Source organism: Pelmatolapia mariae, unplaced genomic scaffold (genome assembly GCF_036321145.2).
Source record: "Pelmatolapia mariae isolate MD_Pm_ZW unplaced genomic scaffold, Pm_UMD_F_2 NODE_ptg000417l+_length_32333_cov_1, whole genome shotgun sequence".
NCBI lineage: Eukaryota > Metazoa > Chordata > Actinopteri > Cichliformes > Cichlidae > Pelmatolapia > Pelmatolapia mariae.
The window spans coordinates 1-26,118 of record NW_027052104.1 but is presented as its reverse complement, the minus strand read 5'-3'; the positions used below and the strand labels follow the sequence as shown (position 1 = coordinate 26,118).

At 39.0% G+C, this 26,118-nt stretch overlaps 1 protein-coding gene across 1 annotated transcript; it reads right to left on the bottom strand.

Moving 5' to 3' along the window:
* Nucleotides 1–1,171: 1,171 nt before the first annotated feature.
* LOC134623128 (patched domain-containing protein 1-like) lies at nucleotides 1,172–20,218 on the bottom strand (the record flags this gene model as incomplete). The annotated part of the gene is made up of 2 exons (XM_063468333.1): nucleotides 19,232–20,218; nucleotides 1,172–1,667 (listed from the first exon to the last, which is right to left on the bottom strand). Coding segments are annotated over exons 1-2 (1,096 nt in total), but the record flags the coding sequence as incomplete, so codon positions are not given.
* Nucleotides 20,219–26,118: the final 5,900 nt, after the last annotated feature.

Sequence of the window (26,118 nt, the reverse complement as noted above, 5' to 3'; positions counted from 1 at the left end):
AAACCCAACAAACAAACAAAAAATACAAAACAAAAACAAGCCTGCTGGAGGGGAAAACGCTCCACTACAACATGTAACTTATGCTACCATGAAATACTGACTAAATGTTTTTAGCCTTTTTGAAAATATTACATCTTAGATTTACATTGCATTAACATTTTACTGCATTGGCATCCTATACTATAGTTTGTTATTTGAAAGATGTATATGGCCTTAGCTAACAGGAACAGCATGCTAGTATGTTAGCAAACTGTTTGATTTTTGTAGTTTTTTTTTTTGTAAAAAAAAAAAAAAAAGGAAATACATTTTTGATTTTCAGTTAGAATTTTTTTTGTCTCATTGCTAAGACTCTGGAACACAATTTTTAAAATAAAGACATAATCCCATAGGATAGAGTCATCACCAAGGATGACTTGGACCTCATGGGCATAACTTATTGGTAGTGAGTCTCATCACACAAAAGCTTTAAGGCGTTAATTAGTTTTGTGCTACCAGATAAGGATGCACCTTCACAGTATTTCAGTGAACTTGTTTTGCCCTCTGGTTTGGATGGGACTTCAGTGTGATCTCTACAGAGAAAAGAGTAAATGTCTTTTTTTTTTTTTCTTTTTTTTTTTTACTGTATACTGTGGTATATATACATTTGCAAACAATAACTCATTCACTTAAAAAAAAAACCCCACAACATCACTGCAGTAGAAACTCATGAATTTTGATGACTTGGGCATTCATGATTCAGACAAAAAAGTTTTAAAAAACACAAAAAGGAGTTCCTGCAGTGAATCAAGACTATCAAATGACTGAAATGTGCCATGAGTTAAACATAACTTTGAATTCAAATTTAGATTTTAATTATATTGGACGTGACTTCATGGTAAATTCTGATTTGGATTTTGATGGAGTTCAACCTGAAATTCTGTTCAGTAAGGATAGGATTGCCTTGAGAAAGGTTGTGGTGATAAAGATCAGCCAAACACACATATATCATGCTTATTACTTTGCAGCAGTGTTGCCCATCACAATTTGCAAACCACAATCAACTCACTATCAGTGTGAACCCAAGATAAGCATTTTTACCCAACAACTGTATACACACACACACACACACACACACACACACACACACACACACGAACACACATTTTCTGTTATGACCCATATTGCCACTCACCCATTGCAAAGAATGGTATCCCCAGTAGTGTAGAGTTGAACTTCCCATCTGATATGAAGAAGATCCCTGCAGCCGTCACATTGGCAATGCAGATGGTCAGCACACCCAGGAGTCCCAGGAAAGGTTTCCCCCTTAGGCAGTCCCGCATAGAGCTGGAGATGGTGGCGGCCAGGAGCACCAGCACCAGACTGACCAACACCTCACCCTTGGCCAGCAGGCCCGTCTGGTGGAAGTCCCGCCACAGACTGAAGGATGTGAGTGACTGGATGTGGAGCTGGTCTGGTGCATGGGGGACCTCGGCTGTGGACAGTCGACTGGCCAGGGCACAGAACTCATTCTCCCAGCGCTCTGCAATAGCATCCTGCACCACGGGTCCGTGATTTCGGAGGTAGTATGTGATTTGGACAGCACGAGCAAACTTGACCTGCTGGTCACGGCTGTTGGGTGAGAAGGACACACCGCCCAGCTGGTGCCCGATGAAGGCCACACGGCCATCCTGCACAGAATTCAGAGGTATTAGATATTAGCTACAATTAAAGTAGCATTCCATGGAAGGCACAGGAGTCCAGTAACTTCAAAGCAAATGTCCTGCTTCTCACTATACGTTCTTTGATACCAGCTTTCATTTTTGTTCTGTTTGCTTTACTTTTTAATATGAACCCACCTCACAGCTGCGGACAGGACTGATGCTGTTCTGTACTAATTTTTTAATTAATCAGATTGTACAGCACACACAAGACGTCACAGTGACAAGAGCTTGGAGATAATGCAATGGTCCAAGAAGAATTGCACAGGAGGAATTCAATAAGCCTGCTGGAACAATAAAAGTGAGTAAGCATTAGTCTATCACACGGAAGTCAGATTATAACAGAAACCTGTTGGTTGTTGTTACACAACCATTCATTATTAAATTGAAAGTATTGGCAGAACTACTGATGTATAAGGTGCCAAATGATACAGCAGTGCAGCCCAGCAAAGGAAAGGGATGACCAAATAATGCTATATGCTATAAGGGTCTGATGCAAACAGAAACATGAAAAATATGCATCAATCTCCTGGCTTCACCCAGGTAAAAGGTGACTCGTTGAGAAAAATTGAACTGTTCCAAATGAGAAATATAAAGATGTGTCACTGGGTAATGGGGTTTCCACAAGTACCTTAAACCTGTTCCTGTTATATTAGCCATTACTGCCACAGACTACATCAAAAAAAAGTTATAATGCCAGTGGTACATTATAACTTTTTTTCTTTTCAGGAATGGTTGCTGAAGGCATCCTGAGGTAGGTCAAAGTTATCACACCAGTGATGATGTCAAGCAAACTAAAAAAAGAAATTAAAAGCAATTCTGAGAGAAAAAGGCGATGACAACAAAATTCATTAATAAAACATTAAGATTAATTATTTAATTTCTCACAAGTGGAAAACATTTAACACAGCTATTAATCTTCCCAGAAGAGGGTGTTCTGGCATTTTCACCTCAAGGTAAGATTGTGCAATGATAAAATAAAATAAAGGAAATGTTCCAAAAGTTACTTTTCAGATGTTAAACTTCACTGTTAACCTCCTAAGATCCAAACTCTTTCATGGCATGCATTTTTGATTTCTCTTTGCTATTTGGGCTGATTGGGACCTGATGAATGTAAAAACAAAGAATTACGTGATTTTTTTTTTTTTTTACCCAATTTTATTTCTGAGAAAAAACTATATCCACATAAGATGACATTCACTTTAAATTTCGACAGAACAGTGGCAGTATAACGTCCTCGTAAGTGGATATCAGGTCCTCCCATATGGAAAAGATATATATAAATCTTATAAAGTTTGTATCTGTCTTGTGTGAAACTTGTATGAAAAGCATACAAGAGTGAAAACAGATATAAGATCCCTTGAAAAATTATACAAATGAAACTTGTATGCTTTGGATACTTACTAAAACAATATATGAAAGTAATGAGAAAGTGGCCACTTTCATGAGTAAATCATATAAGCCTTATATGATTCACTATATGAAGTAGGCCACATCTTATGCAAGTCTTTTATAAGTTTTTACTGTTTCTTTTCCATATGGGCTTGTAGAGCAAAATTGACTATTTTGGTCTAGACAACCCAAAATGTGATATCCACATATGTGGACGCCAGGTCCTAGGAGATTAAAGAACAGTTAGAAAAAGACTGAACAAGTAGAGTCTATTTGGAAGGGTCTGAAAGGTCCTTTCTTTAAACAGAACACGGCAGCACAACTTAGCTAACATGCTTCATCACTTGAGGCAAAAACATACTGCTGCATAGAACCAGGCTGTGAAGGGCAAAAATCTAGCAGCCTCACTGGTTACACATGCTACTTAAACTCTAGATGACACGAAGAACAAATGCTGGATGGACAATAATAATGCAGTTAAATGGTGGAAAAGCAGAAAATAGAAAATATTTTTCAGTTTTATTCTGTCATAATATTGTCGGCTCAGAGTTATGAGATACAGTATTTACTTTAGTTATTATTAAACCAAAGTGTTACACACACTCATGTTATCCATCTGCATTTTTTATTTAAAACATGCGACTAATATTGCACTACAATGGGACCTTGTTTCAATGGAAATTCAAATTCAAATGAGGAAATCTGTCCTCAGTGACAGTAGATGTTTGGCAAAGATGGATCGAAAATAGTCTTCATTTACTTGCACTTATAAAGGCTATAAACTTGAAGAGTCCATAAAATGTTCACAATTTTTTTCTCTATATCATCAGAAATATTGTTATTGCAGATTTTCTTGAAATATCTTCCTCCAATTTTGAGACTATACTGCCCACCCTGTTTCTGGATTTTGGTTTAATTTTTGAAAAACAACACAATAATTACATAGTAAAATATTTCATGTTATTCTTCAGCTGATGTTCTCTTTAAATTGTTTTAGAACCAGATAATTTCTCATTTTACCCTGATACATAAAACCTTGGAATTAAAAGAGGGTGCGCTTTCTTTTTTATATGAGGATCCTGCATTGAAAGTATATATGAAAGACATAAAAAATAAGTATAGTTTTTGTAGTTCATCATTTATTTCCCTTGTCTGGTTTAGATTTTTAGGTAATGTGTCCAAATATGTGTATTTATTGTGACTGTATGGTAAAGTAATTAAACTAATAATGCACACATTATATTATAGCTATAAGCTTATGCATCAAAAGTAATTATACAATTATTTAAAGCTGCAGTGCAAATATTGTATTGGTCTATTTAATCACTAAATCAAGACACGCACCAGTGAAACTGTGAAACTCCTGCCTGGTTGCCGCAACCAGAACAGTTTCAGTTTTAATTTGCAGCTTATTGTAGATGTGCTTTATCTCGTCACAAACACAATAATCCAGCACAATCAAATAGTCGCAATGTACTGTTTCACAGCAGGGAGCTTGATATAAATCTGAGGCTTCTAGATAAATAAATCCCTGCAATTGTTTGCTTCATTTTCAGTAAACAATTTACTTCAGTGTGAGGAGAAAGGAGTTATTCCACTCTGGGATTATGTGAACAGCAGAATAAACTGGTGGTGGACACTGCACCTTGAAGTCACATGATTGAGCTCATCCATAACTCAAGAGTCAGGTTTTCTGTCAGAGTCTGAGACTTTTATTACTGTCTGCTTCAAATCGATCCATTTATAAGAGCGAGATCTGCATGTTATTTTTGAGCTTTATCATTCTTCGAAAACAATCCCAACTCGGTACTTCAGATTTGTCATTTCATGACAGTGTACGAACGTGTTTATGTAATTGCTGAGGGAGCTCAAAAAGCTTTTGTTTCATTTTCACTTGTGTAATTTCGCAAAGCTCAAATTAATCTATCACACTCACTTCCTGGTTTCACTAAAGCATTTCAAATGAATCTCAACAGTCACAGCACACTTATGTATAAATATCTGCACTGAGCCAATACATGCTCAGAGTGTGTGCAGTCTTAAACATGCGTGCCTTTGAAGCTTTAAAGAAAGTGAGTAATGAGACATAATCGGGGCAACAATTTCTGTGCCTGCAGAATTGTCAGCTTTGTTCTCTATTCTTCTTTGTGGCAGTCCTTATAAGACAAAATATAGTTGCGTATGAGAGTGAGGCCAGGTGAGCACAGAGAGACAAAAAAGGAACTGTGTGTGATAAATGTGTTGAGTGATGTATGAAAGAGGGAGGTGACACCTCACTGCTGTCTGAGGTGAGATGGAGGTGGTGATGGTGGAAGAGGTGGAGGAAGAGCTTTCCTGGTTCAACCACTACTAGTATTGGAGTTTTCTTTAAAAGACCTAATTTTTCATTATGTTCAGTAAGTCCACATTAGGTTCAAACCAACACATTATTAAATAAGCAAAAGGTAAAAAAAAAAAATGGGTAAGAAGACCTACAGTAAGAATCAGGAAGGTTTGAATTTTCAAACATATGCTACAACCATTATGCTAGCCCAGGTTTGTTATTAGCCACCTGTTACGTTGGCATAGTTTTACATAAATGATAAATACAGCCTAAAGGAGTTAGTAGAACTAAAGACTTGTATTCTAAAAGACTCAGACAGATGAGATTACTGAAAACCATCTACCTTCGGTTGTTCTGCTTACATCAGCTTATAGTTTATGTCTCTCACAGCTTATGTGTTCGGTAATATGGTAATCATTCACCACTCTCTCGCTTTTCCCTCTTACTGGCAGCAGTGTGTCTGAAGACTGGTGCAGTGAGAGCTACACCTTGTCCTACACCACACACCTATTCTGACTTTGACACACAGTATGTGGTATTGAAAGTGAAGGTGGCTAGTACTCTGTTAGCTCCCCAGCAGCACAGTCTCTAACAATGTTTGTTGTGAAAATCCAGCTTTGCATTATGTTCTGCTTCAGACAGGTGCCAAGGGTGTCACCCCCACACCGCACTCACAAATTTTGTGATCGAGCGAATGTTTTAAATATTTGATTGCAGAATAAAATTCAGAATATTTGTTGGCAAACCTAACTGTAGCTGGTTTGGCACTGACTGGGTGGATTTTAAGATGGTAACCTAAACCAAATCCTACACCTAAGACAGGTAGTTGATAGGTCTGTCTAGCACAAACCCCTCGCTGGAACAATTAGAGACAATTCTACTACAATGGCAAAAAGCACTGGACACCAGGCAGAGCTCTTTGTGTGATCTCGTGCACGAGGGAGAGAACTGTGACGAGCGCTGCTCCTGACGCTCGAACCCCAGTCACTCTCAGTTAGCTCCCCCGTAGCACTGCTCTTTATTGTGGTTACATGAATATGCATAGATTCATTAACATATGACATCTTACATAGGCATACATGTGAACAAAGAGTACCGTCTGTGTGTATGTGTAGGTATGCGTGTGTGTGTTTGTGTGTGTGTCAAGATGTGACCCTGTGAACGACTCCCCAGAGCTGGTGCCAGGAGTCTAGCGGTCCACCTAAACAAAGGGCTCTTATACTTAAACAGATACAGAGTAAGTGTCCTCCTATACCATAAATCAGTAAGAGAAGGTACGACCTCTCTCATGACCTTAGGATGTGTGTGCATGCCAGAACCCTCTTGAAGGCACACAGAGTCTTTGCAGACTACTAAGGATCAGACATCCTATCAATATGCAATCGAGTATATATACTCATATAAGCATATATATACTTATATACTCATATAAGCATATATGAGTATATATTTCTAAACATAAATCACAATCCAACAATATAAACCTAACAGCAGTCATTATTGAATTTTAAGTGATTGGTGGTGCAAAAAGATGTCCAAGTCAAAATTACTGAGGAGTAGAAAGTAAAACCTGATCCAAACATGTTTTCACTCATAGTGAGGTTAACCTTCTGAGGTGAAACATACGACTGGATTTAGACTTCTGTGGGAACTCTGAATTCTAACTTACGATGTAACCGGAAAACCTTCTTAACCCTACACCACAACCTTCCACACCATTCAAGTTGTTGCAGACTGCATCAACCCGACGTGTAGTTCCATAAACAAACCAAACCACATTCCTGGACCTTAAACCTGTGTTTTGGAGGTCCTACAGTAATATTTGGTGGTTTGCTTTTGTCTGTTGAAAAGCTCATCTTGCTAGTTTGGGGTTTCTTTAACTCTTGCTCTTTACTGTGTCTTTGCAATAAGAGTTAAAGAAACTTTTGCTATTTTAGCTAAGAACAGCTAAGATGGCAAAAGTCTTCATTTCTGTACAGAAGGTGACTGCTGAAACACTTTCAACCCCATTCAGCTCAACCCCCACAACCACCAACGGGGTTTCATAAATGATCCTGCAAATGAACACTTAAAACTCAGGGATGCTACAGTTATTCATAATAAAATTTAACAGTCATATAAATTGCAAGAGTTTTCTGGTAGAAAACAGCAAAACAGGAATGTTTGCAGATATGGTAAAAGGCTATCAGGGAAAGCAGACTGCTTATAATTATGTACAAGACTTTTCAGATTGCATCACTATACAATACTGAGCTTAATATTCTATCCCCAGCCTGTAATGTGCTAGCTCCTACGTTAATGTCACCCATCTAATGTGGCTATCATGAAAATGCTAATAGTTAAATGGTAAATGTCTAAGCTGAAAGGTTAACATTTATGATATTTTTTATTACTTAAATGTTGCTCAAACTTAGGTTAGTATAGTTTCTAAAAGAAAACTAGAACTAGAGGTTAAGTCAAATTAAAATAAAAACTATACTTCTACAATATTTTTGAAACTAACTGAAACAATTTTGTCCACTTCTAAAACTAACCAAAATAAAATACAAATGTAGAGGAAGTATCCCTAGTTTTGGTATCTGTTAGCTATGTAAAAATAAATAAACATTACAACTTCTCTATTAGTGTCACTGATAGACTTTTTTGAGTCTGAATGCTTGTAAGACTGTGAGTCCACTGTTTCCAAAAAGTTGTGTTTTTATTGTAACACATGCACTAATTTTCCTAAATCTTGCCTGTCACAAAAAAGAAATGAATAAAACTTACACTGAAAAAAACTTTAACTAAATTAAAACTAAACGTTTTCAAATGATAAAAAATAATAATCTGAGATAAAAAATCTACTGTGGAAACTAAAGTGAATTAAAAACAGAATGTCAAGACAAATTAAAAGCTAATTAGAAAATAAAAAATTATAATAACTGTGGTTGAAATGGGAGCTTTACTGACCTTCATATGATACCGTCATCATAATAATCATTATGAATATTATGAACATTAACTACTTCAGTGAGAGGAGGAACTGTGTTTCCCTCTGTCCACAGTAGTGCTGTGTTAAGTTGTGTATAAGCTCAAGGAGGCAAAGACAGACCTGTCTGTAATTATATTCTTTGAAATGAGTGCCTAAATCAATATTATTTATTATTTTAATCTTAATTAATAGCTTAGTATCAGTTTTCTAGGCAACCCTATACTGATATATGTATATGTAATGTATGTCTGTGAAGGTTCTCAGTCATCCAGGTCATCGTAGTCAAAGGAGTTTGCAAAGAAAAGCGTCTGGACTTCTTTGAGTTGCTTGAAGACGTTTCACCTCTCATCCGAGAAGCTTCTTCACTATGTAATGCAGTGGTTTATACATTCAATCCTAAGACACAAATCCCTTTGGGGCTGCATCAGGAAGAGCATTAAAAAATTAAATTCAATTACATTAAAAACTGCAAAAATTGCAATTATTCTTTGTTCAAAGACTGACAGAAGTCATAATTTATTATTGTTTATACAATCTTCTGCTTTCTAGGTTACTAGAAAGGTTACTATGGAGTCAACACATTTGATGTCTCAGATTAATTTGAAGCCTTTTGATCATTTTGTCATGTTAGGTTGCACAGGAAGAGGGCGACTAATGCAGCTGCTGTGACATCCCCACAGTGGGCAATCATGGTCAAAAGTTTAGAGGCGGCTCAATGTTTGTTTTTCAAGCAATTTCACCACTTCAGTTTTTATTTATACTATTTTTTACATGTTCCTATGATATAATGAAAAATAACAAAGATTTCATAAGTTAGTTATTTGCCATTTTTCACATTATTTTAAAAAGGTATACAATGGAATTCCATAATTTTGGGATAAATACAGTCTATACAGTATATCCTGTATTACATTCACTTTTTTGTAACAGGAAGAAGTCAGTATTTGCTCAAGCACCACAAGCTAATATTCATTTTATAAAATGTATTCTTCATTTTATACATAAGCTATTATAACAACAGACTGCATTATTGAAAAGGCCCATTAAAGATAATATAGAAAAAGTACTTTTGTAGCATCAGAACAGAGATTTTAAAACTACATTTTTGATATTAACACGACTCACAAAAAATGCGTTATTGTTGGCCTGTACTCCACACACACTGACAGTTTTTTTTCTATTATTTATTTATTTTGATAATGAATTTGGGGAAATATTTTATGGAAATTGACAGTTTTATAATTAAATACCACAGTCATTTTTCAAGCACAAAATACTGATTTATTGAGGCAGTGATTTTATTGTGTGCATAATTCAAAAACATTAACCATGTAAACCCTTGAGCAAAAGATAATTTCTCTAAGAGTTGTGAAATCTGTTACTGTCATTACTGCTCCAAGCTTCTTATCCAATAAACAAGTCTTAACCTATAATAACTAATGAGCTGGAGAGCAGCAGTTAATATCTGTATGACCTTAGACAAAATTTAGTTTTAGGTAAACCCAAGTATTTGGGCAATGGTGTATTGCCCAAATTGGTGTATAAGGTTAGGGGTTAAATAGAAAAGTATGTATTTCAAGGGATGTCACTGGAACTAATACTTACAAAACTTTTTTTTTCTTTACCACAGGCATGTAGGAAGCATATATGCCAAGGCTACAATATGCTGACAGGTGTTCTAGTTTAGGCTAAAAAAGAAGAATGATGCCCACAAGCACAGCAAACATGGAAGATGGCATCTAGTGCAGCTGTTCTGAAGCAGATTAACAATTCCAAAAAACTGAACTACCAGGATTCGGTTCTCTCCAAAAACCCGTTCTCAATTCCCATCCCTAGTTCCTTCTAACCTTCCCAACATCTTAATCTGTCCTGTCAACAAAATAGAATTTTAACATTTTAAATAAGTAGAATGTTATGTACAAGTTTCTATTAAAGCAGTTTCTGTTTAAGTACATGGGAAAATCATGTTTTTAATATCAGAATAAGTACTGAGAGTGTAATTTCTACTGACATTATTATACACGACTTAAGTATCATGAACATTTCTCCTGTTGTTTCAGTGGCTACATTTCTACATTTTTTTCATAATATTTTGTGTGTTTTTATTTAGAGAATTAAAATATAGCAGACAGATTAAAATAGCAACATCTATTTTAAGCTTTTTCTCCTGGGAATAAAACTTGGCAAAAAGTTTTTTTCATAGGTTATTTCTGTATACAAGTATGTACAGAAATAACCCTGGTTGTAACATCAAAGAGTAGGATAAGGCATTAGAAGTCAGAAAAATGAATTAGCTCAGACAGCTCGTCACACTGGCAAACAGCAAGGAGGAGGATTCAGGAACACGGAGAGTGCAGAGTGACTGACACAGTGCAGGGAGAGCTGGAGGTCACATAAACCTTCAAGACGGAAATATTGTAGTTCGATATTTTAGTTCGAGAGAGTGATGTGAGTAAGAATGAAAATATATTAAATTAAATTCATTATATTATTTTCAAGAAAACTTGGAAACTTGTATGTAATTTACATTTCTTTTCACCTAAAGACAAGACTGAAGACAAGGCTGGTATGGTGAATTTTCAAGATGAGAAAATTTGATAACTGACACTGAATTTGGAATTGTTTTGTTGTTCCTATCAAAAGTCAAATAGTTGGAGACACTCTCTAAAGAAAGTATTTTGTGATACTGAAGAAAGCTGAAATCTTTTAAATGCTATGTGTAATCCATTACTCTGGCAACACACACTTTTTTTCTGGAAGTACCTCCAGTGATCTTAACAGCCTCTGATTCTCCTTCAGTTGTACCAGCAGTACTTTCTAGAGTTGGCACAAAGTGAAAAAATTCAGCACAGTTCAGGAGGGCATGAAGTCAAGTTCAACCACAATCCCGGCAGATCATCTTATCTCAGTGCCCAGCCCACATAGTAGAGTAAGCCAACATTCTGCAGATCCAATTGGCCATATAGAGCACACTATCTATTTGAGCTATTTTAACTTGCTCACAGTTGTTGTGTAGTTGTTGTTCTGCAAACTGCTTTGCAACCCATCTCAGTTCTTAAAATTTCTTCCCTCCAAGATGTTCCACACTCAGTGGTTGTAAGTGGTGTTAAGGCAAAGTAGAAATGCTTAGGAGCCACAGTAATTCCACCAAAGTCAAAGGCAAAGTCAAACTAAACTTTAATGTCATCTCTGCTATATCCATTGCAGCATACAGAGAGATGAGACGACAAGTCTCCGGTTACATCAGTGCAAAAAAAAGCTAATAAATAGATATAAAAATGAGAGGAAAATAAATATACACTTAAGTCTTAGGGGATCAAGAGAAGTTACAATTAGAATTTACAATTTACAGTTTGGAGTGGTTTAAAGTGACCAGTGTAGCAGTTTATAAAATGGAGTAAAAAAAAATTGTCCATAGAGCAGCATGTCTTACAGAGGCAGTGGTGTGTAAAGTGCAAAAGAGTTTGTGTGGGTGTGTGTGGTGGGGGGGAGAGGGAGGTCTGGTAGTGAGTTCAGGAGTCTGATGGCTTGTGGGAAAAAGCTATTCCGCAGTCTGGAGGATTGGGCCCCAATGCTGCGATAGCGTCTGCCGGATGGAAGGAGAGAAAAGAGTCCATGTGAGGGGTGTGAGGGGTCAAGCACGATGCCAGAGGCCTTATTGATGCAGCAGTTGTGGTAGATGTCCTGTAGCAAAGGGAGAGATTTCCGATGATCTTGGCAGCTACTTTAACAATTCGTTGTAGTTTGCTGAGATTGCCAACATTGCAGTTGCCGAACCACACGGAGATGCAGCTGGTCAGAACGCTCTCTATGGTGCCCCTGTAGAATGTGGTGAGAATGGGAGGAGAGAGGTTGGCCCGCTTCAGGCATCTCAGGAAGTGGAGGCGCTGCTGGGCCTTTTTGATGATGGTGGAGGTGTTGGTGGTCCAGGTGAGGTAGTCTGAGATGTGAACTCTCAGGAACTTGATGATGTTAATGGTCTCTACCATGGAACAGCGGATGCTGAGTGGTGGTGTGTGGGTGGACCGAGTCTTCCTGAAGTCAACGATCATCTCCTTGGTTTTTCTCCACATTCAGTGACACATTGTTCTCGCAGCATCTGGACGCCAGCTGCTGAACCTCATCTCTGTACGGTGACTTGTCGTTGCTGCTGATGAGTCCAACCACGGTTGTGTTTTCAGCAAACTTGATGATGTGGCTAGAGCTGTGTAGGGCGGTGCAGTCGTGTGTCAGGAGGGTGAACAAAAGTGGGCTGAGAACACAGCCCTGAGGAGCTCCTGTGCTAAGCCTGATGGTGCTGGTGATGTTGTCGCAGATTCGGACGGACCGAGGCCTCTGTGACAGGAAATCTAGTATCCAGTTGCAAACAGAGGTGCTCAGTCCCAACTTGCAGTTTTTGGGGTACTGAGGATTTCTTTGGCACCAGGATGATGGTGGTGGACTTGAAGCACGCTGGGACAATCATCTGGCTCAGTGAAGACTTGAAGATGTCTGTGAAGACATCAGCCAGCTGATCAGCGCAGTCTCGCAGTACACGACCTGGGATGTTGTCTGGTCCAGCAGCTTTCCGTGGGTTGACCTTGGTGAAAGTTCTCCTCACGTCGGCTGCAGGCAGAGAGATGGTCTGGTCGGTGGTGGGGGGCATGGCTTTCTTCACTTGCGTGTTGTTCAGTGCATCAAACCATGTGTAGAACTTGTTCAGCTCCCCAGGAAGTGTGGTATCTCCATCACAGCACAACACTCCAACACACCAAACAGTAGGGTGGCAGAGTGCTGAGAGTGGTAGTGTATAAAAGTTGCCAGTGCTCAGTTCAGTTATTAACAGTTCCAAACCTCTTCTGTCATTAACATCAGCACAAAAACTGTGTGCCAGAAGCTTCACAGCATGGCTGAGGATCTCCTTGAGGTGTAATGTGTAGGTGCCCCAGTACTTTTGTCCATATACGGTATAAACTTGCAGCTATAGGAATGTACAAAAACATTAAATTACTGTTTTACTGAAGCTGTACCCCACGTTAACACATTCACATGTTTATATTAAGTGGTACAGCACGATAGCAAGGTAGGAAATGGCACTGAAAAAAAAATGTATGTAATAAAGAATGTAATAAACTACCTCACTCTGAAGTGGCAAATGACAGTGAAATGACTCATTCTAATTTAGTGGCTCTTCAGTACTACCATTTATTTTCTTTTACCATTACATTGATCATTTACATAAAGCAGTAGCTGTCATTCAGAAAACAGCCTCAAAAGATCTTTTTTTTCTGTTTACTTTTGTGTAACAGTAGATTCTTGTGGCTGTAGGAACTATAATAGGAAAAAAGATGAAGGCCAGCAAAGGGAAAAGCATGGGGTAGAGGGATTGAACGTCCAAAAATCAGCCTCCAGGGCTAAAAACTGAATCCAATGCAGTTCCTAAAGTGTCCACTTGAGTCTAACTCAAAAAGACAGTCAACCCCCATAGACTGCCAAATTTTAAGTTCACGGGGACTGGAAAACTTTAAAGCAGAAAACAAACAGCCTGATACTAAAATTTGTTAAAGCTTGTTTTTCTCTTCCATTTTTTTAGACTTAAAACAACTTGTATTAATCGTATTAAGGCTTGAAGAATTATGGATTATTAGAAACATGGTCACATTGAATCTGTGGTGGATTCTGAAACATCTGGCTGCAGCTGTTTGCTTATGTGTCACCCCTGCTAATTGAAGTGAACTTGACTTTTTGACTGCGTAGCTCTTGTTGGTGCCTTTTGAACTATTTTGGATGCAGTTATCTGAAGAATTGCTTCATGTATTATTATTTGTTGTAACAGCCTGTCAAAGAAGTCTGTGTTTCACTTTTGGCGAATGAAATTCCAACTACTTTATTTGTATATGACAAAACAATAGTTAGCAGGCATCAGTGTCTGCGTGAGGTTTATGGTGACATATTGCTAATATGACTTATTGCGTTATGTGATAATTTAGCACTTTGCCTATGTCAATCTATAACACAAATTCTAATACAGCAAAGCAATGAGATCAAATTAAGATGATCTTCAATGCCAAAATGATGTCTTTTTTAAAGTACCACATCGGCAGGTACATGGTTTTCTATCTTCTAAAAGAGTGCTTTATCATTCTTTTTGGGAAATGACATGAAACTGAATAAAACGGCTCAATGAAGAGAAAACACAAATTCTAAAACCACGCTGGGCTACAACTTGACATCCAAAAGAAGAATACACTGTCTATCTATCTAACTGAATATTAGGAGCCAAGCAGTCTGTAACAGTGCGATGGATGGCCTCATCACTGTGCTCAGACACTGACGCTGCTCGGATGGCTCTGCTGTGGCAGCTCTCGGAGGAAGTTACAACCCACCATCCTGGAATCCAGGCATGTGATACTCTGAATTTGTGTTCATGTCAGTCTGAGCCCACTGTACATGTGCTGCAGATAGAGAAAGTGTAAAGTGGCCTGTACATCACAATGAAATTAACTAGTGGTGTATAAAATGGATATTAGAGTGACTATTTCTGTGTTCTTTCACAGCCAATAAAGAGTGCAAAAAAGATGTATATGGTTCAAAAACCATATATGTTATGTAGTTACCACAATAGAGTGTATATGAAAGATGGACACAGCTTCCAGGTGGTGCAAAGTCAAAGCCAATGTGAGAGTGACCTAAATCTGAACTCCTTCTAATGCTGGTAGGGGTTTTTGAAAAAGTAATTAATTATAGTTACTAGTTACTTCTTCAAAAAAGTAACTGAGTTAGTAACTGAGTTACAAGATTCTAAAAGTAATTAATTACTTGAAAAGTAACTATTGCGTTACTTTAAAAATATGTTTAACCCTCTGGGTTCCAGGGTATAATTGGCCAAGTTTCACAACTTTTGATTTTACCTCTACATTTCACCTTTAAAAGCTATTTACTTTGCCTTGTTTGGTATCATCCTTTTCAACACAACCTCACGTATCTGAATGTACAGTTATGTTTTCATTTTGACATACTGTATTAACACAATTGATCTAAAATCAGACAAAAAACATAAAATCCGAGTAGAAAAAGTGATATTTTTTACTGTAACAACCACAAACATGTTTATTGAATCATATTTCATAACTTTAAATGCAAATATAAATAGTCAGTTTGAAAATCATATGCACAAGTTTTGCAAACAACAAAGTTATTTGCAGCCATTTACCTTTTATCCTTTTTTTAATAACCATTTCAAACTATTTACATAACAATCAGGTGTTCTGCATTCAATAAGATGCCACACAAATTATTTGTGCCACTCAAAAAATAATAATTTCTACCCACTATAAAGGAGAACATCACAAGACTGATACCTGCAGACAGCAGTCACCTCATTGTTCTGACACACAACACAAAACTATCCACAAAACTACACACTAACTAAACAAGACAACACATTAACTACAAACATGCTAAACGTCACAAATCTCTCACATCACAAAACTCGCTCTCTCTCTTTTTCTGCTGTCTTTCTTTCTCTCTCTCTCTTCCTCTCGCCGTCACTCCTAAAACTGTCCCCTTTTCCTAAACAACCAAATGTCATGTTGCCATATCATTTTTTTTGATTGGTCGACATGGTGCATTTTTCCACCAACACGAAAGGGCTGTTTTTTTGTTTTTTGTTTTTTTTATTTTTTGGTCATAAGCAGAGAGTGCTTGCTAGAGCTGTCCTTAGAGATTAAACGTGATGAAACTATTAAGAAAAAAACATGCGTATATATTGTTTATCATGACTCTGGTTTTACGTGGCCTATCAACACAATTTAAAAACTGGTGTATGTCACCTTGTTGCCTTGTCATCTTTAAGTGGTCGTGTGATTGGCTTACCACGACTACTTTATTCTTCCTCAGTCAAACAGCAGCACTCATGCGATTGTTTTGCCCCCTAGCTCCAGGTGTTGTGCCAAAAAGTGATCGTCTGCCAGAAAGTGATTCCCGTCCGCGGGAGCGCGCGCAACTGCTTAAAGCTGTAGTGCCCAGATTACTTATGTAGACAGCTACTTCCGTGCAACTGATATAAGATGCGGTAAGCTGAAAACAGCTTCAACTGTCTGTTTGTTGACAAATATTAACGCGACCACACCGCATTTTCTTGTTAGTAATGGTAACGGCATTGTAACGATAGAAAGAGTAATTAGTTAGATTACTCGCCGTTAGTAAAGCCGTTACTTGTAACGCCGTTATTCCCATCACTGGTTAACGGTAGTTGAAAAAGACCTGTGGTTCTATGGGAACGTGATCCTCAACTTCTTTGCTCTCCTACCTCTGTAAATACTCTTCTGGTTAGATTTCAGGCCTAGTCACTTTTTCAAGCCACGCTGAACACAATAGTAAGTACATTTTGTAAATTATGGATAATATTAGTGTCCAGGAGGACAGTAAAGCAGCATATGCTTTACCTACTGTAAGCAACAAACTTTGGAGGTGACACGAAACACGAAACTCTAGTTCTTCTACTAGCTACTTGGCTGGCTCCAACAGGAAGTCAATCCTCATAGACTCTGGTATATACTCGTAGCACTTCAAGTTAGTTAGTCAAAGCAGTCTATGCCCACCGCGCAAAGTGACGTTGGAGTGACATCATGTTTACGAATGTTATGTTGCCGTCTGTCTGACCTCCGTGTTACAGGCTACCTATAGTCCAAATGTGGCCATTGTGGATGTCTTATTAATATCAAACTTACACTCATTTTAGACATCATTTTTATACTGCTTCTATAGTATCTGCAGTCTAATGTTTCCAGAGGGTGGAGGGCATGTTTTCTGTACAGAGATCAGTGGACATCTCCAAGATGGCGCAGGCTTTTGAGCTTAAACAAAAGTGACCAGCTGCACGGTGGATTTCAAACACAAATGTCCCGAGCTTCTCACAGGCAGTCTGCAAAATGTGCTCATTGAAAAATGCCGTCGAGCAGATAGTCCAGTTCATACATATACACTTGCATAAACTTCTCCTACTTTCCATCGCAACTTCCGTCAGTCCTGCTATTGATCACAACCACATTCACTTCCTCTTAGAGGATACTTGTGAAAATTAACCATATATAACACTAATACCCTTTTAAACTCATTGAACGCATTGTACTTTTTTTAAAAGACATTCCATTTTTTTGAAAATAGTTTAACCATTGCTATTTTCACATTTTAAAAATGTTTTTAATATTTCAACACATTTTAATAAATGACAGATTTAACCTGGTTACAAACAATTAAATTGTTTAATTGAAGCAGATAAACCAGTTAAAAAAAACAGGAATATGTAAAATAACAAAAAAAGGTACTGAATAAATCAATAGACTAACACGTAATAGATTGTGTTTGTTTATAAATAATTTGTATTCATGCATATCATGTTGATAACACAATGCTGATATTTGTAAATAAAAAAAATATTACATTTACTAACAATGTAAATTTCTTGCACCTGCCATAGACATCCCCATGACCTCCAAAAAAATTACCCAGTTGTAAAGTTCAAATGCTGAACGTCATATTCATGTCCAAGATAGGCCATGGTTGGACGTCCAAATTGTGAACCTAGTTTGGACGCCATATAGATGTCCAGAATTGGTCATGGACCAACAGAGCCAATATAGATATGACCTGCACATCTACTCTAAGTCCAATATTTAGGGAGAATGCTTCACCAGAGATAGACCTCTCCACCATGTTTGTGCTGTTACAGAGATTTTTATTGGAAATACTCAAAGCCAAAGTCTTTAGTTTTAATGAGTGAAATTTCAGAATTAGTCTATTATTTAGTGTTAATTAGCATTTTCTATGTCTGTGCATCGCAGTAGTTATGTTTATTGATATGGCTTGCTAACAAAGCTAGCATTAGCTGATTAGCATGGTTGTGGCCATAATACTAATGCTGACTTGTCATTACCAGTTTCAAAACACTAAGATGTCACTAATGTTGACAACCAAAATGCTCAGCTTGAATGTTTACAACAAGTTATTTGCTAACTAATGGATGATGTAAGAGTGATCTGTCCATCTTTTATATCCAGTCTATACTTTGAACCCACAATGCACTCCACTGCCTGCCTTGTGGAGTGACAATACTGCAAAGTGTGCTAATCTCTATCAACAACAAATGAAAATGAATATTCCTTATTGAAAATCATGCAAGAGTGCAGCAGATTTGCAGCTCATATATATGTGAGCCTTCTGAGCTCCAATATACCTTAATGTCTACATGTTGCATCTAGAATTCTTTTTTATGTTGTGGTGGGTGGCCTGTAATAAATACAGCTGCAGATCCAGCACAGAGGAAGCTACAGGCAACCAAGATGGGATACCTGTAAGGCCATTAGCTACTGTAGCCAGTGATTGTGCAGCCAGGAGGGAGACACTGTATCAAAAAAAAAAGTCATAGGATATCCCTGTGTGTGTGTGTGTGTGTGTGTGTGTGTGTGTGTGTGTGTGTGTGTGTGTGTGTGTGTGTGTGTGTGTGTGTGTGTGCGTTTGTGATGTGAGTGAAGGTGGAGGAGCAGATCAGGGCAAGCAGCATGCAGCCAATCAATTCACCTGCACCAAAAAGGGAGGGTGAAAACTGAAAAGCCGGCTGTGTGTGTGTTATTGAGAGGCTTCCCCTTCGCTGGTTGATATATGATGCACTGTGCAGCCCCAAATCACAGTCTGGTATACAAGTGTTTTCTGTTCATTCAGAAATTATGGCAAGCTCCGAGGGCCAGCCTCAGAGCTTCACATGCTGACTGCTGGGGCTGCTGCTCTGGTGGAGATGGGTTTGGGGAGCGTGTATGTGCATGTGCAGGGCCTGACTGAGAGGGAGAAAGAGAGAAAAAAAATCCTCACCTTTAATGTTGTGTTCGGATAACTAATGGGCACCTTGTGGAAAGTGCTGTTGGAAAGCACAGCTAGCCTGATGTCTTCGAAGATGGTGATGATATCATCCAGTAGGCAGCGCTTGTCCCTGTGGCTCAAGACGCAGAGGTGCGCGAACGTGAAATTGAATCCCTTGTAATTGACGCGCAAATCCAACACCTGCTTGTGGACCTGCAGGACCTGATCGGCCAGCTCCAGGATGTTCCCCCCGGACTTGGCGAGCAGGATCAGCCTGCCATATCTGCCCGGGGTGTGCAAATCCGAGTACAGCTTGTGCTTTGACTGGTCGATTTGAAACAAGCTGTTAGCGAGACTCCGCTCGATCTTGGCGAGGCTGTGAGTCGGGGCGACCAGTACCTCCAGGTCCGTCTCCGGCTTGAATCGGCTCAGCACTGTAGATCCGAAAATGATGGTGAGCACCGCAGGGACGGTGAGGAAGAAAACGGGATGTCTGCTAACGAATAAGCCCAGCCAGTAGAACGAAGCCTTGAGCCCTCTGTGTATCACTTGCCGCAGCATCCTCCACAAAATCCAGCTTGCAGATGCCCCGTCTCCTCCGATGAAGCACATGTGACATCAGACTCCGTTCCCCGGCTTAGTACAATTCGTAAGAGAATTACACCAGGCTACAACACCATGCACACACTCTTACACGCACACACGCTTACACACTCTCACACACACACACTCGCACACCTGGAAAACAGCACTGCAGCAATTCGCGGCAAGGCGGGCTGACACGCACGCACGCACGCACACACACACACACACACACACACGCACGCACGCACGCATACTCAGACAGTCAGAAAATCATAGTGCGTGAGCCGAACGAGACGAGTCCACGATGTCTGATCTCAAGCCATTCCGCCTGCGTGTGATGGAGGGAATGCTGCGAGTCTCCTGCTCTGCACCGGCTGCAGTAGCAGCGACGAGCCGCGGCAGTGGGATGTGCATGTGTGTGTGAGTATGTGTGTGTATGCCTTCTGTCTGCCTCTACAGCTCTCACACCAGCGGTGGCGCCTGATTTATGTACTTAACTGTAACCATGTGGCGGGGTTGAAGAGGAAGGATGGATGTGGAGGGAGGGAGGAGAGGGGTGACCCGTGGTTATTTTTGGGAACCGCGGAGGCAACATGATAGTTGTAAAATGCTCCTGCAGGTGGCTGAATGACCAGCAGCACTTGGAGAAATGAGTCAGTGTTAGCTTCATGAATGGGGAAAACCCAACTTGTGCAGTGCTTCACGCTGAGTGGGTTGTGCAGGCCAGCCATGGTGGTGTAAATGGATCATTCAGCACAGACCTCCCTGATGTTTTTTCTAAAGCATGTCTTTGTAAGTTGTCCAGTTATTCACATTCATATTGCCAAAATCCTCAACAATTTAAATGGACATTTGAGAAGTGCATAAAGATATTTCTTGATAATATGTATTTGGATGGACACTAACACGGACTGCAGTTCTCAGAAATGACCTTGATTCATCCTTTTCTTAGAATTGGTATAGACATGCCAAAGGGAGCAAAGGTCCAACAAGACCAAATGGCAGGTTGTCTTGGTAAATGAATTGGTTCCTATGTAGGGCTTTTCTACTCCACTGAAGCACTCTTTAAACAACATGCCTCATTCACAAAAGCACTTTTTTCTATGCCTAAGTGCTTTATATTTAACATTCACACACAGTTACAATCTATGGTTTAGTATCTTGCCAAAGGATGCTTTGGCATGCATCCTGGAGCAACAGCCAGGAATTAAACCACCAACCTTCCAACCAGCCAATAACCTGCGCTAGTTCCTGCCATCTCAGATCTTAGGGCGACAGTTATCTCTCAAGGACTTAATATTGCAGATGCTGGTGCATCAAGACATCTGTGCCAAAGGAAACCTTGTGTATAATCATGAGACGCAGGTGGCATGGCATGTTTTTTTGGGGAGGGGGGCGCAGTATTAGAACTCGTCACAGCAAATTTCAATGCATGCACCTGCTCTTCAGTGGCGCAATCCCAATCTGCAAACTCACAGAATCTGAGGTTCATTCCTGCCAAATGTATGGGGCCTGTCCTACTTTCAAGTCTTCAAGTGCATATGGGCACTCATGAGTCAGCATATACTACAGACCTTCCCTTGGGACTTGTCCAGAGATCTTAGTGACATTAGTTATTTTTCAATATATCCTGCCCCCCACAAAATGTACAAAAACCAGATAAGGATTATATAGTTTACCAGCACCAACTGACACTTAGACTACAAAAATGGGAACATTAATATGAAGTGTTTTTTTTTTAATTCAAACAAACATGAATCTTTGAGTTCTAAATGGTAAATGGTAAATGGCCTGTATTTATATAGCGCTTTACTAGTCCCTAAGGACCCCAAAGCGCTTTACATATCCAGTCATCCACCCATTCACACACTGGTGATGGCAAGCTACGTTGTAGCCACAGCCACCCTGGGGCGCACTGACAGAGGCGAGGCTGCCGGACACTGGCGCCACCGGGCCCTCTGACCACCACCAGTAGGCAATGGGTGAAGTGTCTTGCCCAAGGACACAACGACTGAGACTGTCCAAGCCGGGGCTCGAACCGGCAACCTAGTAGCAGGAACCTGAGTAGAGTTGTGATTGTGGATGTGATCATTGCAATTCTCTACATATAAGACACAGTCACACAAAAGGCTGTTTATTAACAAAAGAATATATATACTAATAGGAGGCTGTTGATTATGACTCTTAGCATAAGATGTCTATTTCTGTAACAGCAAACCCATAGCATAGAGTTCATGTGCATGGTGGTGTGGTGGTTAGTACTGTTGCCTTATTTCAAGAAGGTCCTGGGTTTGAATCCACCATCTGACTGGGGCTTTTCTGTGTGATGTTCACATGTTCTCCACATATAGTAGTGTAGGCTCCACTTCCCCCTCCCCCACCCAGTAACCCTGAATTGGAGAAGATTAATTAACTGATTGATGGTCAGTGTGAAGAATAGTAACACTATGTCTGTGGAGCAGATGACATCTGTGGTAATTTAGAACACCTTTTACTTAAGCTTATGTCCACAGACACACTGGAACAATTCCAAATTGGGTTCTACACCCCCCCACTCAATGACAAGTGTGACTTTGTGTGGAGTCTGACTTGCTGGTAAAGGAGTCTCTTAATGTAGACGTACAGTGGTAAGCTTTGAGACACCCATTAATATAGCAGAAAGAGGAACTTCTGATCAGCATATGTAACATGGGCTACAATAGGTGTAGACCTGTTGTGAGAGTACTTTGTAATCCAGTTCTAATCATGAATGGTTGGTTTGGAATGAAACTTACATGCAAACGGACTAGGCATGTGTGGGGAGACTGGGACAGGACGATTGTTTCAGAGAAGGCTGGATCATTTCTGTCCATTTGTGGGAATAGCACTAGCTAGTGGTGTTCTGTCAGGACAAGAAAGGCTTGACAAATCTAAAAATAGATATCAATAAAAGGTACCAAAGCAAATCCATCGCTCCCTCATCTTGGACAGTGTTGTCATAAAACTTCTCGCCTGTTTGCATCCATCCTTTACATTACTGCCATCTTGTAGCCACAGTTAGCTATTGCCGCTGAAAGCTGCGCTTGTTTTGTGTTCATAGGAAACTGCAGCTGTCTCCATTCTGGACAATCTGAGTCCAGGAGCATTTTCTGGTGATTGCACTTGTACATTGTGGATAAACCTCTGGTCTTTCACAGTTAATTGATGGGAGATCAGTGTGCAAGACAAGCTGCTGCTGGCTCAGCTTTCATTGCTCTGAGGTCAGTTACGTTATGCCCTTTGTGTGGAAACACAGCTAGCATTAGCAAGTGAAAGAGCTTTAGCGATTTATCACTGTAACAGAGGAGCTTCATCTTCGTAAACAGCTTGTACAACATGTGTGATGTAGAGAATGGAGAAAAAGTTGTTATTAACTAAGATAATACATTAGCAATAAAAGCTGTGACCATTCTATCAAAGCAACCAAGTTGATCAGGTGCAAAGCTTTTTTCAGATTAGGATCTATAAAAAAATTGTCCTAATGTAATATGTTTAGCCAACTATTTTTCCAACACTCCGCCTTTATTTTTCATTCATATTTTAATCCCCACTGTAGATATGGACAATTACTCATGTCATAGACTGGCCAAGCTTTTTAATTCGGGTGATTTTTAATTATATTATCAATCAAAAACTGTAGAATCAAAAGTGTTAAGATTTTTACAGAATAATTTATCCCAGGGAATAATACACTGGACAGTTTTCTTTCTTTTTTTTCCTTTTTTTTGCAACTTGAGTAAATCCTAGCCAAAGTCTACTTTAGTGTCTGCTGTTAGTGCCATGCTTAAAATGTTTTTTCATTGAAGTTATGCCACACCTGGATTCATCTTAATGAGAAACGATGGAACTAAAGCACTTCGAGCACAATAGACAACCCCTGAAACAAAGGTATAGAAATACATTTCTATAGAGTCTATCTAGTATTCCTCCACTTAATTGCTACTCTGCTACTGACATGCTGATCATCAGTTTGGGATAATTAAATGTTTCCGTTATTCACTGATGGACCATCATGAAACAAAGGGACAAATTTGAAGAATATGGTTGTAATCGTGGAAGCAGAAAATAATGTAATTCAGCAAATCCTGGATCCAAGGGCTCAACTGATAGATTTTAAAACACAGCTACTTAACTAAAGAGGTTTACAATAATATTGCAATAACTATAAAACAGACAAAAACGTGTCAAAATTACTACCAAGTGCTTGACTGGCCAGCCAATAACACCTTAGCAATATGAGATAAACAACCTATCCTATTGTGACACACTCAGCTCAGATATACAAAATTGGTGGGTCCAGGTGGTTACTAGTAGCATAATTTAAATAGTAAATGCCAGAATGTAATAACACTAGCAAAGAGTATAAATAATGCTAAAACATCCCAAAAGATCTATAAATGACTGGAATTCACACCACTTCCTCTAATTAGGAAAAAAACACCACTACTTCTACTAAAATATTAATAATTATAATTATCTTTGTCACGGCAGGGTGCGCCGGTGTGTTTGTTGGAGCGGACCCAAAAGCAGACACTGGAGGCAAGGAGCTGGTTTGCAAACTGAAGGCGAGCCTTTATTTCGGCTGAAAACATGAAACTATGAAACACCAAGCATAACTATGATAAACTATGACGAACCTATGACTGACCATGATAACAAAAGGTAAAACTATGACTGTGACAGGAACTATGTCTGTGACTAGACGACATGAGGGAAATTGGCAGACGTCCTGACAATGAACAGTAAGAGACAAAGGACTTAAATACACATATGAGGTGATCAGGGGAAGTGGAGACACATGAGGAAACAGCTGACTAGGATGAACATAATGATGCACAGGAAATGTAAACTAAAACACAACGACATGAAAACTGGACTTTCAAAATAAACAGGAAAACATGACAAGACACAGGCATGACAGCATTAACCAGGCATACCAGAAACATAACACATAAGACACAATAAACAACAATGGGAACTTTAACACATGGGAACACCGCTGACACACATGAACCTAATGACAGGGCAGGGGAATTGAAACTAAATACAATGAACAAAGAACATACTGGACTCTTTCAAAGAAAAACAGGAAACATGGAGACATAGACATGACACACAGGGGAACCTGATAAACCATGAACTAAACTGCAAACTAAACATGGCTGAATAACTAGATAACTGAAAAGAAACTGGAATACAGATGAAATAACAAAACAACATGAAACTCAGAAACACTGGGTCGCATGACCTAGGACCATGACAATCTTACTATAAGGACTGTATGTATGTATATGGCTGCATATGCCCTATTTCTTCGTTAATGGGTGGGCCAGTCTGGGTGAGTCACCACTAAATGTGGAATTAAAACTTTGAAAAATTATAAAACATTTTATTACTTGGAAAAAGGTCTGCAGTGCTTTTTCAGAGTGAGTCTGCCAAATAGGTTTCCTGAGAAATAGATTTAGTACCTTTATTTAATCCCAGGAGCTGTTTGGGTGTATTTGCTGATTTAAATGATACACGGCGGTCCCTGCCCGTTAGACCACCACGAATCTCTGCAAACGTTTGAAGAAAAATATCTCCTTAGAATTTTGGGGCATTTCAAAAATACTTTCATAGTAGAAACTATTGCTGAGGACTTGAGAAGAACAACCTAGCCTATTGTGACACACTATCAGCTCATTCATAGTAGCCCTCAGAAAAGACCTTCATCTAAGCACAAAAAGAGCTCATAGCTGAGTCAGAAAGAAATGGGGCACAAGACATTTTTGTATCATATCATATGTGTTGCCCTTTGAGACAAGGTCTTTTCAAATTTAGCCACTCGGTGTCATCCCATTGGAGATATAGTGCATTAGTTAATGCTGTTGTATGCATCAGTAAAGCAGGAACTCCCTTGTGTACCCACAGCATACATGCTTTGTGACTTACTGGCCTAAGTGGGTGAGGAAAATACCATGTACGTATTCTTTTCTCCTTCCAAAGCAGTAAATTCTCCCCTGTGGTAGGGCTTAATTAAAGGCCACACATTGACCACATTCCATTTAGCCTGTGACTGGAAGCCAAGCAATTCCCATTTAAAAACAAAGTCTCTGGTTATTTGGGAGAGCATTAGTACTGGTAAATCTTTGTTATGTCTTGCAGAGTGGGTTACAGTGAGTTTTATTAATCTATTGACACACCAGGGATTATATCTCTCGTTTTTGTATTTCCAAGTTTGCAAAAAAAAAAATTTTCTTCTGAAGAGTACCTTTATTTACACATTCATTTACAAAAAAATATTTTCTTCTGAAGAG